The 15,822-nt window shown below is 52.7% G+C and overlaps 1 protein-coding gene across 6 annotated transcripts in view; it reads right to left on the minus strand.

Moving 5' to 3' along the window:
* RPS6KA2 (ribosomal protein S6 kinase A2) overlaps positions 1 to 15,822 on the minus strand; it is a 293,733-nt gene that overhangs the window by 153,905 nt on the left and 124,006 nt on the right. Inside the window, exon 1 of one of the 6 annotated variants that reach the window (XM_047093145.1) lies at positions 12,095 to 12,224. The exons of the other annotated variants lie outside the window; for them this stretch is intronic. Coding sequence (XP_046949101.1) covers positions 12,095 to 12,193 — 99 coding nt within the window. The 5' untranslated portion in view covers positions 12,194 to 12,224. Of the gene's footprint in view, positions 1 to 12,094; positions 12,225 to 15,822 lie in introns of those variants that run through there. 6 annotated transcript variants of the gene reach the window in all.

A 15,822-nucleotide genomic window follows, 5' to 3' on the forward strand; every position in this document is an offset into this window, starting at 1 on the left:
AACTTTAGGGAAGCCGCCACTTTCCTGCCTCAACCACGGAGGAAGGACACCGTCGTTGGCCCACAAAGGCTGAACTGGAGTAGGGGACTGCAGGAGGCACGTCCGGCGGCCACGCGTGCACAGGGAACCGCGGCAGATCCTGGCTGCTGTCCACCGGCCGCCACTCGTCCCTCCACGGCCACCACTCCCTCCACCAGCCCGGAAGCGGCCTCGGGCACATCAGTGTTCACGTGAGATGATCTGTCACAAAAACCCAGCATTTGGAGTTGGGAGGCTTTCGCGTTTCATGGGAAACTGCCTTCGGAGCTGTCTCAAAAGCCACCTTCCTGGAATTACACTTATTCTTCTGGAAGTACGAGCTCTAAAGCACAAATCCTTATCGGCCTTTCTGGTCTCTCAGTTTTTAAAAATTGCTGCTATGCATTATATTTAAAAATTTCTGGGAGTTTAAAATGTTGATAGCTTCTGAACCTCTTAAGCGATCTTACAGCTTTCGGGGCGCCTGGGGGGCTCAGCCGGCTGAGTGTCCGACTTCGCTCAGGTCATGATCTCACGGTCTGTGGGTTTGAACCCTGCGTCGGGCTCTGTGCTGACGGCTCGGAGCCCGGAGCCCGCTTCGGATCCTGTGTCTCCCTCTCTCTCTGCCCCTTCCCCGCCCGCGCTCTCTCTCAAAAGTAAACATTTTTAAAAAGATACTTTTGCAGCTTTTGAAAAATTTTAAGTGATAAAAACGATTTGTCTTGTTTTTTCCCACAATCCCTATTGCAGGACGACGCTCGTATCGGCTACACTGTGAGTGTGGACCAGACACCAGTTGCGTGGACAAGTTTCGTCAAACAGCAGCCTCAGAGTCGTGAAGCTCCCGCTGCCAGGACGGTGTCGCGTTGACGTGTGGTTTTATCATCCTTTGTTTGCTGCACGCACACCGTGGTTTTACCTCCCCCCACCATGAGTCTCAGGTCGTGCCCATTTGCCCCTACGCTTTAACCCCCGAAACGCAAGCCCCGTAGATCATTTCTAGGCGCGCGGTGAGCATTCGGTTAATACCGAAGGCCTCCAAGGGCTTCACACACAGCGACCCAGAACACACGTGCTACACGGGCAGCGTCCATATAGGACATGGCAGGACGACAGCCCGGGGGGCCACGCGCGCTGTCCACGGACCCAGAGCCACTGGCGTCGAGCCTGATGGGTCCAGGTCAGCTGCAGGTCTTCTGTAAGTTCACACATGGTGACAAAGCACTGAGCTAGCACGGAGGAGCCGGGCCCATGCCGTCGGCAGCCGAGGACAGGCACGTCCCTCCGCACCTGCTGGGGCAGCTCCCCAGACCCGGGCCTGACCCGGCAGGAGCGGATGTGATTCGGGGGATAAAAACCTAGAACGTCGCAGAAATGGGTGACCGAGCCCACACCACAAGGAAGTCGCTTCTCTGCCGACACCTTCCTTCCCTCCGGACGGATCCTGAACACAAACCGCCCTCTGGGCGAGGACCCAGGGTGGCACGGTCCACTCCTTCCCGGGCCTCGCGGCACGGCCGACCTCTCTGCCCCCAACCCCACAGGGCTTCTGCGCCCAGGTGTCCCTGCTCCAGAGCCAGAGTCCTCCGGGACAGCAGCTCTGGACCCACGCCCCGGAGGGGCTCCAGCAGAGGGGGAGGCTGGGTGTGGGAGGAGGGGCCGAGGGACAGCCAGCCAGGGCAGGGGACGACGCGGGGGTGGAGGGAGGGTCCCCAGAGGGGCTGGACGGGGTGCGGCACAAGAAGCGGGGGCGGCAGGCCGCGCTCACAGCTGGGAAGGGGGGCCAGGTTCCCCTCGCTCTGCACGGAGGTGGAGACAGTAACGGGAAGGCGGGCGCTGTGCCCCCACGACTCGCCGTGCCCGTCACCCCTAGTAAGGAGGAGCCCCGTCAGGGCCTCCGGTTTGTACCTCTTGTCCCTCCCTTGTGCACCTACAAAATGATCACGGCCCGTTCATTTTGAGAGTCACCTCGTCTGTTCTCACGTCAACTACTGAAGTCCTGTTGTCGCCAGTCTCACAGCACAGGCTGTCAAAGAAAAAAGCAGTAGGTGCCAGGGAAGACGTTAAGACAGGGGCGCCTGGGGGGCTCAGTCGGTTAAGCGTCTGACTTCAGCTCGGGTCATGAACTCACGATTTGTGGGTTCAAGCCCCGCGTCGGGCTCTGTGCTGACAGCTCGGAGCTGGGAGCCCGCTTCGGACTCTGGGTCTCCCTGTCTCTCTCTGCCCCTCCCTGCTCACGCTCTGTCTCTGTCTCTCTCAAAAATTAAAAAAAAAAAAAAGACAGAAAACTTTAAGAGTCTAAACATTTACAGACACTGAAGTGCACACTGAGCATGTCGTGTACACGGGCCCTTTGCGGACCAACCTCAGATATCCTCTCAGGTCACACATTTTTCTTTACTTCGCTGCCGGAATGGAGCCTACAGAGTCTTGATTCAGTTACACATCAAAATTCATGCAAGATCTCAAAACATAAGATCTAGAAACGCAAAAGTCATGCCCAGCCGCATGCTGTTTCGAGGGGTTCTCTGGGATGAGGACAGTCGGCCAGAGTGGCTCCCGCGTTCCAGCAGCACATGTCCCGGTCCCTAAAGTAGTTACGATCCGAGCGGAACGCGAGAGGCCGAAGGGGTTCTAAACATAAGTGCTCTCTTCCGCTTTGTTCGTCTGGTTTTCTTTCCTTTCCTTTCTCTTCAGAGCCAACCAGAGACTCGTCCTAGCAAGTCCTGGGACAGGAGTGTCTCCAGTGGCACTTTTGTGCGTTCGCCTCGTGGACTGTGGCCGTGATGCACCTCAGTGGTTCACCGGAGGACGGCCATGCGAATGGGGGGCCCCACAGGCAGTAACTCCGCTGGGCTTCCTCGGCCTTTCTGGCCTCCCTTCCGCCTCCTCGCACAAAGACCCTCCAAGGCATCTTCTGGCCTCCTCTTGCATTGTACTCACATTTCCGAGTTGGACGCTTTCTGGTGTTTTCATCCTTAGAAAGGGACTGTCCACGCTATACTTTGGATAGGAAGATACATTTGGAAATCAATATTATATCCAACCTTAGTTCTAGAAAGTCTGCAATTATCCTGGGCCAAAAGTGTGAACATTGCTGGGGGTGCCTGGGTGGCTCAGTCGGTTGAGCATCTGACTCGATTTCAGCTCAGACCATGATCGCAGGGTTCATGAGTTCAAGCCCTGCACTGGGCTCTGTGCTGACAATGTAGAGCCTGCTTGGGATTCTCTCTCTCTCTCTCTGACCTTCCCTTGCTTCTGTGCTCTCTCAAAAAAAAACAAAAAAAACAAATAAAACTTAAAAAAAAATGTGAACCTTGAGACCCAGATGAGCAATTTAAGTAGCCACTGGAGCATTTTCACCATCACCATTCCAAAATAGAGTCTTTCACAGTAAAATCTCTCCCCGCCTTCCCCTTATAAATCCAGCTGCACATTTTAGGAAAAGCTGTGAGCCCGTGGGCCTTGGGCAGGACGGTGTGGCCAGGACGTCTCACGCAAAGTGTCCCAACTCACGTTAACGGCAGACACACATCAAAGCAGGTCCCAGACTCGTGTTCTGGCTAAATCTGAAAATCCCACGCCGGAAAACACAGCGCACGAATCATTCCAGGGCACGAAGCATGTTTCTCCTGGCTTGTGGGTCTTACTCAGAGCCCTCTTTTCTCTGGCAACGGGAGGGAACACAACGGCCAATAGTCTAAGCACTCGTTCTCGGAGTCAGGTCTTTGAATCTTGTTAATTTCACGCGGGAGACCAGAAGAGTCAAAAGAAAGGATGATTTTCTGTGAGAAGCCAGAGCATATATACCGGGACCTCACCCCCTCTCCCGACACCCCCAGCCCTGGCCACCCTGTGTCAGCCCGTGAACACCCCTTCTTTTACAAGAGCTGCTATTCCGTGACCCGCATTTCAAACGTCAGCCACGTCGATTAAACCATCACTCTCGGTAACCTTAACGGAGCCACAACTTAAGAAAAGCTGCTTTGTGGTGATAATACTAACCCGAAGCAGATGTGTACTCAGAAGGGCGAGACAGGGGAGAAACTTTGTGTTTCTGTATCGTAGTGCAAAACCCTATGCAGACAGGGTCCAACCAAAGCCGGCCTCGCCTGAGCGCACAGAACGCCAAGTGCAGACTCTGCCCTGACGAGGCACGTTTCACTTTGCGAGCATCTAATAACTCGAGGACAGCACTGGCCTATGCTTCTCCCTGTTTTGTCGCTGAGGAGGCAGGAGCTCAACAGGGTGAGGGGCCCGGAGAGGCAGAGGGAAGGGCCAGGTGGCCAGGAGAAGGGCGGCCAGCAAGGTGGGGGCGCATCCAGTGGTGGGAGGTGGCACAGTGCAGGGTGTGGAGGACCTTTGTAAAGCAGAGCTCGCGGGGGCATGTGTGCTCTGTAGTTTCCCGGTGCAGCTGAGGTTCTCTGACCGGTGGTGTTCCTGGGACACCCTTCATGGATCTCCAGGTACATATGCAGATGACCACAACATTAAGTGCCGGGCAAGAAAGATTATGCTGACACTTGCTAAAGACAGTGAGGAAGACTGTATTCCTGGGAGCACAGCAATAGGGTTTCGCGGGAGGGGAGACAGGCTGAGCCCCACTCGGATACAAGAAGGAAGAGTGGGGATTTATGGGCGAGAAGCAGGGCTGGAGGGTCGGCGAGGGCAGGGTGAGTCTTTCTAGACCGACCTAGTGGGATTCTTGCTGTAGGCGGGCCAGAGCGAGCAGACGTCAGCTGCAGAGTGGCGGGGATAAGGAATTTGGGGGCGCCTGGGGGGCTCAGTCGGTTCAGCGTCCGACTTCGGCTCAGGTCACGATCTCACAGTCCGTGAGTTCGAGCCCCGCGTCGGGCTCTGCGCTGACGGCTCAGAGCCTGAAGCCCGCTTCGGATTCTGTGTCCCCCTCTCTCTGCCCCTCCCCTGCTTGCACTCTGTCTCTGTGTTTCAAAAATAAAAATGTGAAAAAAAATTAAAAAAAAAAGAAGCTGGTCAGATATTGAGGGTATGGGGGGGAGAGGGGGAATTCTCTCTAAAGGGACTCAGCGGGATTCCTGCTACCACTGGGCACTGCAGACCCAACACAGGATGACACAGGAGCCCAAGGTCGGAGACTCAGAGCCTGACTACAGCTTGGTGGGGGAGAGTCTGTGTCACGGCGCATGTCGGGCGGTTTCAGACACAGAGTCCTGCCTGCTCAGTGGAAAATCGTGGGCTTGTGTCTCCCACACGCTCGCCATCCGTGGCCCGGCGTGCGGGTTCCAAGTGGTTAACTGTAGCCGCACCACCACGGCGTCCCCTCACTGGCTCGTAGCAGGAGGGGCTTCTGACGCAGCTGCGAAGCAGATATGATGAACCACAGTTTATACTGAACATATTTGTGCCTCATCCATTTGCTTGATTAAATCGCTCTGTGGCTTAACAGACTATTTGTTGATAATTCCTACTTGAGTTTAATTTAATAGCTTTTACCAGTGAAAATATATCAGCAAACATGTAATGCTGGGGGGAAAATACCGCACAACGTAACCCGCGTCATCAGAAATAACGGTGGGGCAAGTACAGGACGCCGTTAGTGTTAGCTTGACGCGCCCAGAACCTTCGGGCCAAAGATGAAGGTTATTCCTGGCTCGACTACTGGTTGCCAACTGTATCCCAAACAGACCTAGCCTCGATTTCCCCACATTTTGGAGGGGCACTTTCCACTGGAGCACCCGAATGTACTGAACAACCCCCACAACACTGGTTAGCATGACTCTCGGTTCAAGCCCCAGAGCCTCTCTCTCTCTCCACCTCCCTCCCTGCATCCGAGAGGTCGGACGTCTCCTACCCACTTGCTAATCTGCCCACATCCGGGACACTGTTCATGCAGTTTCTCATGCAAAGAACAGAGTGAAATCCTGGGTAATAAGTCAGATGATGTGGACTGAGACCCCGTCCTTCCCTTAGTCGGTGTTCAGCTCTTTCCTGGGCTTGTGAAAGCAGGAAAAACATAGGGAAACCTCCTTTGCTGTACTGGGGTATGCGACAGAAGGACTGCCTGCCCGCAGATTTACGGAAAGAAGGTGTAAACGAGGTGAAAAAAGACAATTGGGTGAGATCTCAATATTTTCAGCTGTCTTTTCACATACTTTTGAACAAGCAATGATACTCTGGGGACTTTCCTTCCGTGTAAGGAGAGAAATTCTGTATTGAAATTGCAGATATAAGGCTTATCACAAAAAATGAGCACCAAGAAATTTTAGTGTCTTTATTTTTTTTTAATACTTATTTATTTATTTTTGAGAGAGAGAGAGACAGAAAGACAGAGACAGAGAGACAGAGACAGAGACAAGCGGGGTTGGGGCAGAGAGAGAGGGACACACAGAATCTGAAGCGGGCTTCAGGCTGTGAGCGGTCGGCACAGAGCCCGATGCGGGGCTCGAACCCATCAGCTGTGAGTTCTTGACCTGCTTAACTGAGTCGCCCAGGTGCCCCTAATTTTAGTGTCTTTAAAATAGAATGAACAGGGGCTCTTGGGTGGCTCAGACGGTTGAGTGTCCGACTTCAGCTCAGGTCATGATCTCGCGGTTTGTGAATTCGAGCCCCTGATCAGGCTCTGTGCTGATGGCTCAGAGCCTGGAGCCTGCTTCAGGTTCTGTGTCTCATTCTCTCTCTGCCCCTCCCCTGTTCACACTCTGTCTCTCTCTGTGTCAAAAATAAATAAAACATTAAAAAAAATTTTTTTTAAATAGAATCAACATACATAAGCAGAACGGTAAGCAAATGAAGTACTCATCAATACGGACTATCTATTGTGGTCGTCTCTGCCTTTTGTTGTTCTGAAAGCCCAATAAAAAAATCAGCCTTAACATAGAACTTTTGGGTGCCTTTACTGAAGGCACCTGAAAATTATTTTAATTAGAAATGGTTTTCCGGGAAACCACCCAAGATCTAGAAGAAGAGCTTACCTATCAAGCACCAAGAAGAAGCCTTGATGTCTGACTTTCCAGGAAGCTTTCTTTTTCTCCATGACTAGAGCCAACAACGCTCACAGTACTTGGTGAGAGTCCCTCAGCAGTTACTTTATCGGCACAACATGCTTCCCTTTAAAAGGGGGTAAGCAATTAAAAAATACTCACAGATAGCGCTCAGTTACCTTCGACCGTGGGAAATGGAAACGAATTGACAATCGGTATAATAAGACCATTTAAGTCCGGTGATGCTGGTCATTTCACAGAACTTCCACGCTGTAGGGCTTCCGTTCACAAGAATGCCTCTCCCACTAGATGTTAAGTGCATGGAGGGCAGAGATCATATAAAGATCATATCATATACCAACTGCTTAGCACAATGTACACGGTAGATGCTCAAAATTCTTGGAGTTGTGTGAACAATTGAGTGAACACATAAATAAATGAAATTCTCCTTCCGCTTAACCGCTCACCATCATCCGTCTCCCAGCTAAAGGACATTGTGTCCTTGTCATTCACCCTCAATCGTCTTTCAGCAAAAATGTCAAAGACAGATGAAATGACAGGTAGTCAAAGAGAACTGACTCCCTGGCTTTGATGACTCCAAACAAAATGACTGTTCCTTAAGTGACTGACTTTGAGTATTGATACCTTTGGCCAATTGGTAGATAAAGCTTACTCAGTACATAATATCACGTTTTATTAACTTAAAAAAAAAATAGGCACTCAACGCCCTTCCTAGCCAACCCCTCTCAACCTTCCCCAGGCCCCAAGCCAGGCACTGGAGCTTTGGGGTCTGTCCTGGGGAACTGAAGGCCCAGCCAAGGAGGACTCCTTCCCAAAGCTCCATCAGTCGGGCCACTGATGCTGGGGCATTTCCTGACTCTAGAAGCCACCTCAACTCATGATGCCATGGCTTTGGAACCCGAACCGGTAACGGGTTCACGGATCGGTACAGCTGACTCACAGCGCGGTACGTAAGATAAGGATAGAGGGACATCGCCATCCCAGCCAGGGGACGGGAACTTCATCTTAGCGAATGGGGCCAATCTCTGGCCTTTTCTTCCCCTAGTCACACAGGAAGGTCATCTGAACTCTTAATTACCAGGCTGAGAGTGTACTGAGATAGCACAAGCCGTGGGTTCCGCAGGCCGTAGGGGCAATCTCAGGTGCACACAGAGGCAGGAGACACTGGGCAATAGGAAAAATGTCAATAAACCCAGAAAATATTGATCGGTGTCCATAGCTGACAACTCTTGACTTGCAGTGTTACCATCCAGGGCAGTGTTAAGTCTTCACGACAGCTCACGCTGGCCACTTTAACCCCCTGAGGCAGGAACTACTCTCCCGTCTCACGGTGCAGGGAAAGGACGCTCACAGAGTTTGAGGAGCCAGCTGCTGTGAAAGGTGGACTTGAGAATCCAATTCAGGTGACAGCGACACAAAGCCCAGGTTCACCTGGAACTTTCTAACTTCCAAAAAAGGCTCTCTAGAAGAATCTTAGGTTTGGGGCACATTCCAAAACATCCCAATTTCCCTCAGGGTAATCTCCTTGTAACGATTACAACAGCCTTCCTTCAAGTCCCGTCTAACACCTGGTAAACTCCAGTAACCATACAACCCAGAAGGATGGCACACGTCGTTAGAGCAAGAGCGTCCTTTACAACATTCTAGGGGCCAGGACCATAAAGCAAGCCCTTTGGATTTCCCTGGGCTCCGTTTCCTCATCTGTAAAATGGGCTGCTGAATCAGGAGACGGTTGCACCTTCCGGGAAGGTGCTGAGATCCTCGGGCAGTGTTGTCAATGCCCTGAGATCAGGGTGAAGGGCAGACACCGAGACTTGACGCCTTTCTCTGGCATGCTCAAAGAAGTCTAGGAAAGATATCCACTTTCCATTTAGAAACTCCCAGAATCATTCCAGCCAGAGTCAACTATCCTGGTCATCTTAGTTGGTGCAATGCTGAGACACTACAAAAATATTTAAGCTGTAATTCATAAACTGTTTCCAAGTCTGATTAAGTAATCTGGCTTCTCTGTTGGTTAGAGCTTACCAAATGTTGGATTCTAGATTAAAGTGAGGTTAAATTTAAAACCAAGTACGAAAACATTAAGACCACGTCTCTCCCTGATGGCTGTTTTAATAAAAATAACAGTGTTTTTACCCTTAAAGTAGCTACAGTCACTTTCCTGTTTATGTCACCAGATTTTGAATTCAAAAACCAAATTGTTCAGTCTCTGTGTATATTTTACAAAATAAATTTCACAGAGACAATTAAAACAATATGTTCATGTTTACAAAATGAGTTGTCTTTTTCTTTAGTCCAAACAGGAAATATACATCCATGCTAAGGCTTTATATGTCCTATCACACAACCTCAAACTATGGACAGACCTCCCCTCTGAAATTTAACTTTTTTTTTTTTTTTTTTTTTTTTGGATGAGCGTTTCTTGGCCTATAATCTGCTGTGGATACGCAAACAAATTAACAGCCTTCTCTGGAAAAAGAAAGGCAGCTGGATCGGAATCTGGAAGTTACTGGACTAAAGCACAGGGTCAGCGACTTATTAGAACCCCCACTAGGTGGAGGCACCGTGAGGCCAGGACTTCCAGGACTTAGGGTTTCTGGATCTGCAATGCTGAGAAAAGGGCTGAACAAATACTAGGTCTTGGGGCGCCTGGGTGGCGCAGTCGGTTGGGCGTCCGACTTCAGCCAGGTCACGATCTCGCGGTCCGTGAGTTCGAGCCCCGCGTCGGGCTCTGGGCTGATGGCTCAGAGCCTGGAGCCTGTTTCCGATTCTGTGTCTCCCTCTCTCTCTGCCCCTCCCCCGTTCATGCTCTGTCTCTCTCTGTCCCAAAAATAAATAAATGTTGAAAAAAAAATTTAAAAAAAACAAATACTAGGTCTTTACAAAGCAATTGCAGAATCAATCGGCTGGTAAGCTTTCATCAAGATCCTCAGTTCTGGGGGGAGATCCTCCTAGCAATAGACTGAGGATAGTAACACACGTCTACACGATTTTTCCTAAGATGCAGGTGAAGGCATTTGTAGAGAACAGAGCACTTTATCTGGGCTGCCCATTCTCTATTAATGCTTCTGTCCAGCATCCAGCTTCCAGACTGTATGAAGTGCTCATTGATTACGTGCTGATAGATCAATCACATCCCTTTCTAGTCAGTGGACATACGTAGCCGACGGTGTATTTATTGTTTTTAGAAATTTTATTTTCACATTGAAGAAACCTCATTTATATTCCCCTGTTGGTTTCTCACCATGTCTTTTTAATTTTTTTTAATGTTTATTCATTTTTGAGAGAGAGAGAGCGCGCGCGCTCGCACACACACACAAGCGGGGGAGGGGCAGAGAGAGAGGGAGGCACAGAATCCGAAGCAGGCTCCAGGCTCTGAGCTGTCAGCAGAGCCTGATACAGGGCTTGAACCCATGAACCGTGAGATCATGACCTGAGCCAAAGTCGGACGCTCAACCACTGAGCCATCCCAGGCGCCCATTATATTCTTTTTTTGAGGTACTTTCAAAACCTGGTTCTCTTTGCTGAGCCATGACACGGGAGGTTGTGTATATCATGCTGTATAGGATCGCTGACCCTCCGCTAGTTCAGCCTGGTATCTGTTGCCTTTCTTCCCGAACAGCCCTGGGAGTTGGCTCACCCGTGTGCCTCCCTGAGGCAAGGACAAGAAACGGAAGGAGACAAGGAGCTGTATAATGAACTTGGCATGTGATGAATAAAAACTTATTAGGCATAAAGGTAAATACTGTTCTGAGTTTCTATTCTTATCAGCTTTAGCTTTTTAAAGTGCCTGAGATCCAGCAAAGTGATTTATCTCAATGAACATATGTTTAATTTCTGTCAATGTGAGGTTTAAGGCAAGCCCTCCTCCATTATTTGATTAACAGTTGTACTTGTTTGAAAAATCTGTTTTACCCTCAGAGCCCAGCCACAAAGATTCCCATCTAGTCCAATTCTGACTCGGTGATACCGCAAAGGAAACTTTTTATACAAGTAATTCCCTGTTGCATTCATGTGTACCCCTGAGCTTTGCTTAAAGATCTCTTAATTGTAACAACCCACGCCCGTATCGGTATCATGGCAGCTGGACAAAGAAGGCCAACATGAAAAATGTGACATTGTTCCAACTGATTCGACTTCATTAGAAACAAACAAAAACGGAGATGGGCGCCAGCCCTGTGGCAAAGGCCAGGGCAATGTCGAAGGGAAACGCTAGCTTGTGTCGCCAGCCCCTCCCCCCAACATCACAATGTCTCTGTTTTACTTAAACAGGGTTCCACCATTTGGTCATCTATAGATTCAACGATGTAATTGGAACACTGGGATAAGGAGAAGAAGATCTGATTGCTGAAATAAAAACCACATCAGAGAACTGTCCACAGATGACTTTGGAAACCCAAAGATGACAAGATGAGGGACAGGAGAAAAGGACATTAATTTTCAGGGTCCTCTGGGTTTCAGGTCGAATCTATATCAAACCCGGAGCTGCAGGGATATTGCATCAGGCACTTCACTACTGAGCATCGTTTCAGACTGGCGGGAGGGGACACTACTGCTACCTTTATACATGTATACATATACATATGGTCAACGCTACACGGATTTCGAGTACAGAACATCTGCCCGCTACGGGAGCACTTGTGTGGCTGTGGGCCACCGTACCATAAACCCGATCCACCCCGACCCACAGCCGAGGGGAGCGCCGGGGAGGTTCTGTACTTTGGACTTCGGGGGAGCGACAGCCCAGCCGCACGGATCCCAACGCCCCCCTTACCCGGAGCACCTATGTGGGCACGGTGACTGACCCGCATCCTGCGCAGACCCGGGAACAAAATGAGTTAGAAATTCCACAGGGGCAGAGTTTCGTCCCCGATGAGAGCCCGAGGACCGGTCCAGTTATTACTAAGTCCCAACAATAGCGTTCGATTTTAGAAAAACCGGACCAGCTCTCAAAAAACTTTAACTCCCAGACGTGGGACTGTGGGTACCGTGCATGTGACAATAGAAAGGGCTCGGAATGGCTCTGAGACCCGCAGCATCCTCCAGGGCGCGGCGGGGACCCGGGTACCTGCGCGCACAGAGGCGACGGCATTTACCTCGAGTCGACTTAGACTGGAGCTCTTGGAGCGCGACTTCTTGCGCAGGTACACGGAGAAGAACCGTCGCACGGTGAACTTCTTCATGCTCAGGTCCATCGCCCCGCGCCCAGCCGGGAGGAGCCGCAGGCCCGGAGGACGCGCATTCCCGGCGCATCCCAGGCGCGCGGGGTCAGGTCCGCGGGCGGGTGCGCGCCGCCAGGGAGCCCGGCGCGGCGGCCATCGGCGCGGGGCGCGGGCTGCGGGCACAAAGGGCAGGCCGAGCCGGCCACGGCGGCCGGCGCTCCAGCGCTCCCTCCTCCCTCCTCCTCCTCCCCCTGCAGCCTGCGAGGACCAGCCCCGGGCAGCCCGCCCCGCCCACAGCCACTACCGCCAATCAGTGCCCGCTGCCCCAGCGGCCTCCAGCTCCACCTCCTCTTCCTCCCCCACCTCCCGCTGCTGCTGCTGCTGCTGCCGCCTCCCCGCGAGGACCAGCCCCCAGCAGCCCTGCCCCACCCCGCCCCGCCCACAACCACTACCGCCAATCAGTGCCCGCCGCCCCACATGCTCCCTCCTACTCTTTCTCCTGCGGCTGCAGCTGCTGCCGAGGCTGCTACCGCCCCGCGAGGACCAGCCCTGGGCGGCCCCGCCCCGCCCACAGCCACTACGGCCAATCAGATGCTTCCTCCTCCTCCTCCTCCTCCTCCTCCTCCTCCTCTCCACCTCCTGCTACCACCACCTGGCGAGGGCCCCCCCCCCCCCCCGCGCAGCCCAGCCCCAACCCGCCCCGCCCACAACCACTACCGCCAATCAGTGCCCGCCGCCCCACATGCTCCCTCCTACTCCTGCTGCTGCTGCTGCTGCAGCCACCAGCCCGTGAGAACCAGCTGTGGGCGGCCGCGCCCCACCCCGCCCACAGCCACTACGACCAATCAGATGCTCCCTCCTCCTCCTCCTCTCCACCTGGCGAGGACAAGCCCCGCGCAGCCCCGCCCCAACTCGCCCCGCCCTCCATCAGCCACCAATCAGCGCCCGTCTTCTTGCCCCGCCCCTCGTCACTGCCACCAATCAGCGCCTGCAGCCCCAAGGTCTCCCTCCTTCTCCTTCTCCTCCTCCTCCTCCTCCGCCCCCGAGAGGACCCGTCCCGAGAAGCCCCGCCCCTGCCCTGAGCCCCGCCACTACCACCAATCAGGGCCACCGTCCCGCCGCCCCCCCCCCCCCCTCGGGGCTTCTGCCCTGCCTCCTCTTCCTCCTCCCTGGGAGCACTCCCGGCGCACTGCCCCGCCCCCCGCCCACAACGCCAATCAGCGCCCTGGGCGGTGCCTGCTTAGCGAGCCGGGCGGAGGACCGCGCGGAGGACCGAGAGGAGGACCGAGCGGGGCCCGGAGCGGGCGGTGCTGGGCCCGGCGTCTCGGGCGCCTGCCCTCGGTTCTGCTCCGCTGGCCTGCGGGGCTGTTCTCTAGCTTCAGGGTGTCGCTGTTTCCTTTCCTTAAAACAGCCACATACACACTTGGGCATAATGCTCTTCTGCGCCGGACAAAACTTTTGTTCATTAGCAAACATGCCTGGAAACTGAACCCCAAATCCCAGGGGCTCCGTGAGCGTTCCCAGTGAGCCCCGCACCTCTCCTCGGCCCCGCCAGGCCCCGCAGCCCCGGGACTCACTCCCCGGGGATGAACGGATCCGCACGCGCTCTGGGGAAACCTCCCTTGGCAGTGCTTGGAGAACAAAGGCATATCCGTTCTTCATGACCTCCGACTCCATATATAGAAAATTATTCAAACGGATGACTTCCTAGGCCCGGCACAGCCAGTGTCCTGAGGCAGGTCTCTCAGAGGCCAGCTGCTGGCTGTAGGGCTGTGGGGGGGGGGGGGGGGTTGCCTTAAAGGGGAACACACTTTTTTTTTTTTTTTTTTTTTTTTTTAAGAAATGCTCATCAGAGAGCTATGGACAGTTTCAGATCTTTGAGCTCAGAGCTCTGTGCAGCCTTTTCGATTTTACTCTTGTGCAATGTGCACATGTTGAGTCAACGTTTAAAATAGGGTCTGGGCACCTGGGTGTCCCGGATGATTATTAAGCTTCTGACTTTAGCTCAGGTCATGATCTCAGGGTTGGTTAGTTCGAGCCCTGCGTGGGGCTCTATGCTGACAGCTCAGAGCCTGGAGCCTGCTTCAGATTCTGTGCCTCCCTCTGTCTCTGCTTTCTCTCAAATATAAATAAACATCTTTAAAATGTAAAACAAAACAAACAAACACACAAACAAAACCTTTAATTTAAAACAAGGTCAAACAATCTCAGGAGCATACTGCCACCAGTGCCCTGAGAAGTCCAGAAACATTCACGCATACACTGTGTGACAACTACTGCTCTGTGGCCAGAAGCTTGTGAAAAATCCACGTGTCCCGTCATCCCCTTGGCTAAACGATAGGTTGCATTAAAACCCCGGGGAGGGCTATCTTGGCTAAAGTGAGTATGGAGGCCAGATGCCCCCAGTGGGAACGGTGATTTCATGCTGCATCTGGGCGAAGACGTGAGGGCAGATTCGCTCTCTGGGGTTCAACGGATGTCGCGGGCTCCGTGGCGTAAGCGCAGAGTTTAGAGTCAGGATGCAGACATGGCCACTTCCTTGCTTGGCGAGGACAAAAGCCTCGGGGCCAGCCTAAATCAAGGCCTGTGTTTTACCACAAGAGCATTTTGACCTGGTGTGACAGAATTGGAAAGGAAATGCCTCATGAGATGCTCATGATTCCCCCTACACTTGAGTGCAAACAGTTCTAGTGAACTTGGACGTCACAGAAGAAAAAAATAAAAAGCCTTCCTATGTTCAATTATAGACATGACTTCATTGCTAGAATATTTGTTTGCCTGTGTCTTTATCCAGGTAAAGCAAGTATATCAAAATCTCTAAAGCGGTGCCTGGGTGGCTCAGTCGGTTAAGCGTCCAACTCCTTGGATTCAGGTCAGGTCACGAGCTCATGGTGGTGAGATCAAGCCCAGAGTCGGGCTCGGCGCGGAGCAGGGAGCCTGCTTGGGATTCTCTCTCTATTCCTCCCTATGCCCCTCCCCTGCTCGTGCTCACTCTCTCTCTCCCTCTCTGTTCATCCCCTGCTTGTGCATGCTTTCTCTCTCAAAGTAAGTAAATACACATTTAAAAAGTAATCTCTAGAAATCGTTTACTACCACATTTACCACCATTTCCACGAATACAATGAATACCTCCAGACCACCAAATCTATAGGAGGTCAGGGTCCTCTTTAACCCGGGCCTAAATGATCCTCCCCCTAAATACTAGGGGGAAGGGTGAGCTTAATAAAGGCTCACGCCCAGCTGGCGGGGAGGAGGGGGACATCTGGAAGAGAAGACAAAGCTGATCGGCACGCCCCCACCCCGCCGTGGTTATCTTAAGTTTTCCCCTGACTTAACACGGAAGCCTGGGACTGAATGCTGCATGGTTGTTGCTTCGAAGAGAACGCCGGACTGGCCACGTGCATTCACCTCAGTTCCCCAGGGGACTGCGGAACACCTCACAGTGCTCGATACCGTGAGCAGCCTCAGGAATACAAAAAGGGCTGTGGCTCGTGGCCCACACAAGTTCGCAGCCACGAGGAAGAGAAGGTGAGCGAACACACACGATGCGGGTTTGATGCAAGGAGAAAGAAAGGCGTAAGGAGACGCGGGGGCAGAGGTAAATGAGAAGTCAACCCTAGCTGGAGAAGCCACGGAGGCGGTGGTGGCATCTGGGTCACCTC

The sequence above is a fragment of the Lynx rufus genome, unplaced genomic scaffold (genome assembly GCF_022079265.1).
Source record: "Lynx rufus isolate CCGP_SWC_20201006 ecotype Redwood Valley unplaced genomic scaffold, mLynRuf1.p SCAF_32, whole genome shotgun sequence".
Classification (NCBI taxonomy): domain Eukaryota; kingdom Metazoa; phylum Chordata; class Mammalia; order Carnivora; family Felidae; genus Lynx; species Lynx rufus.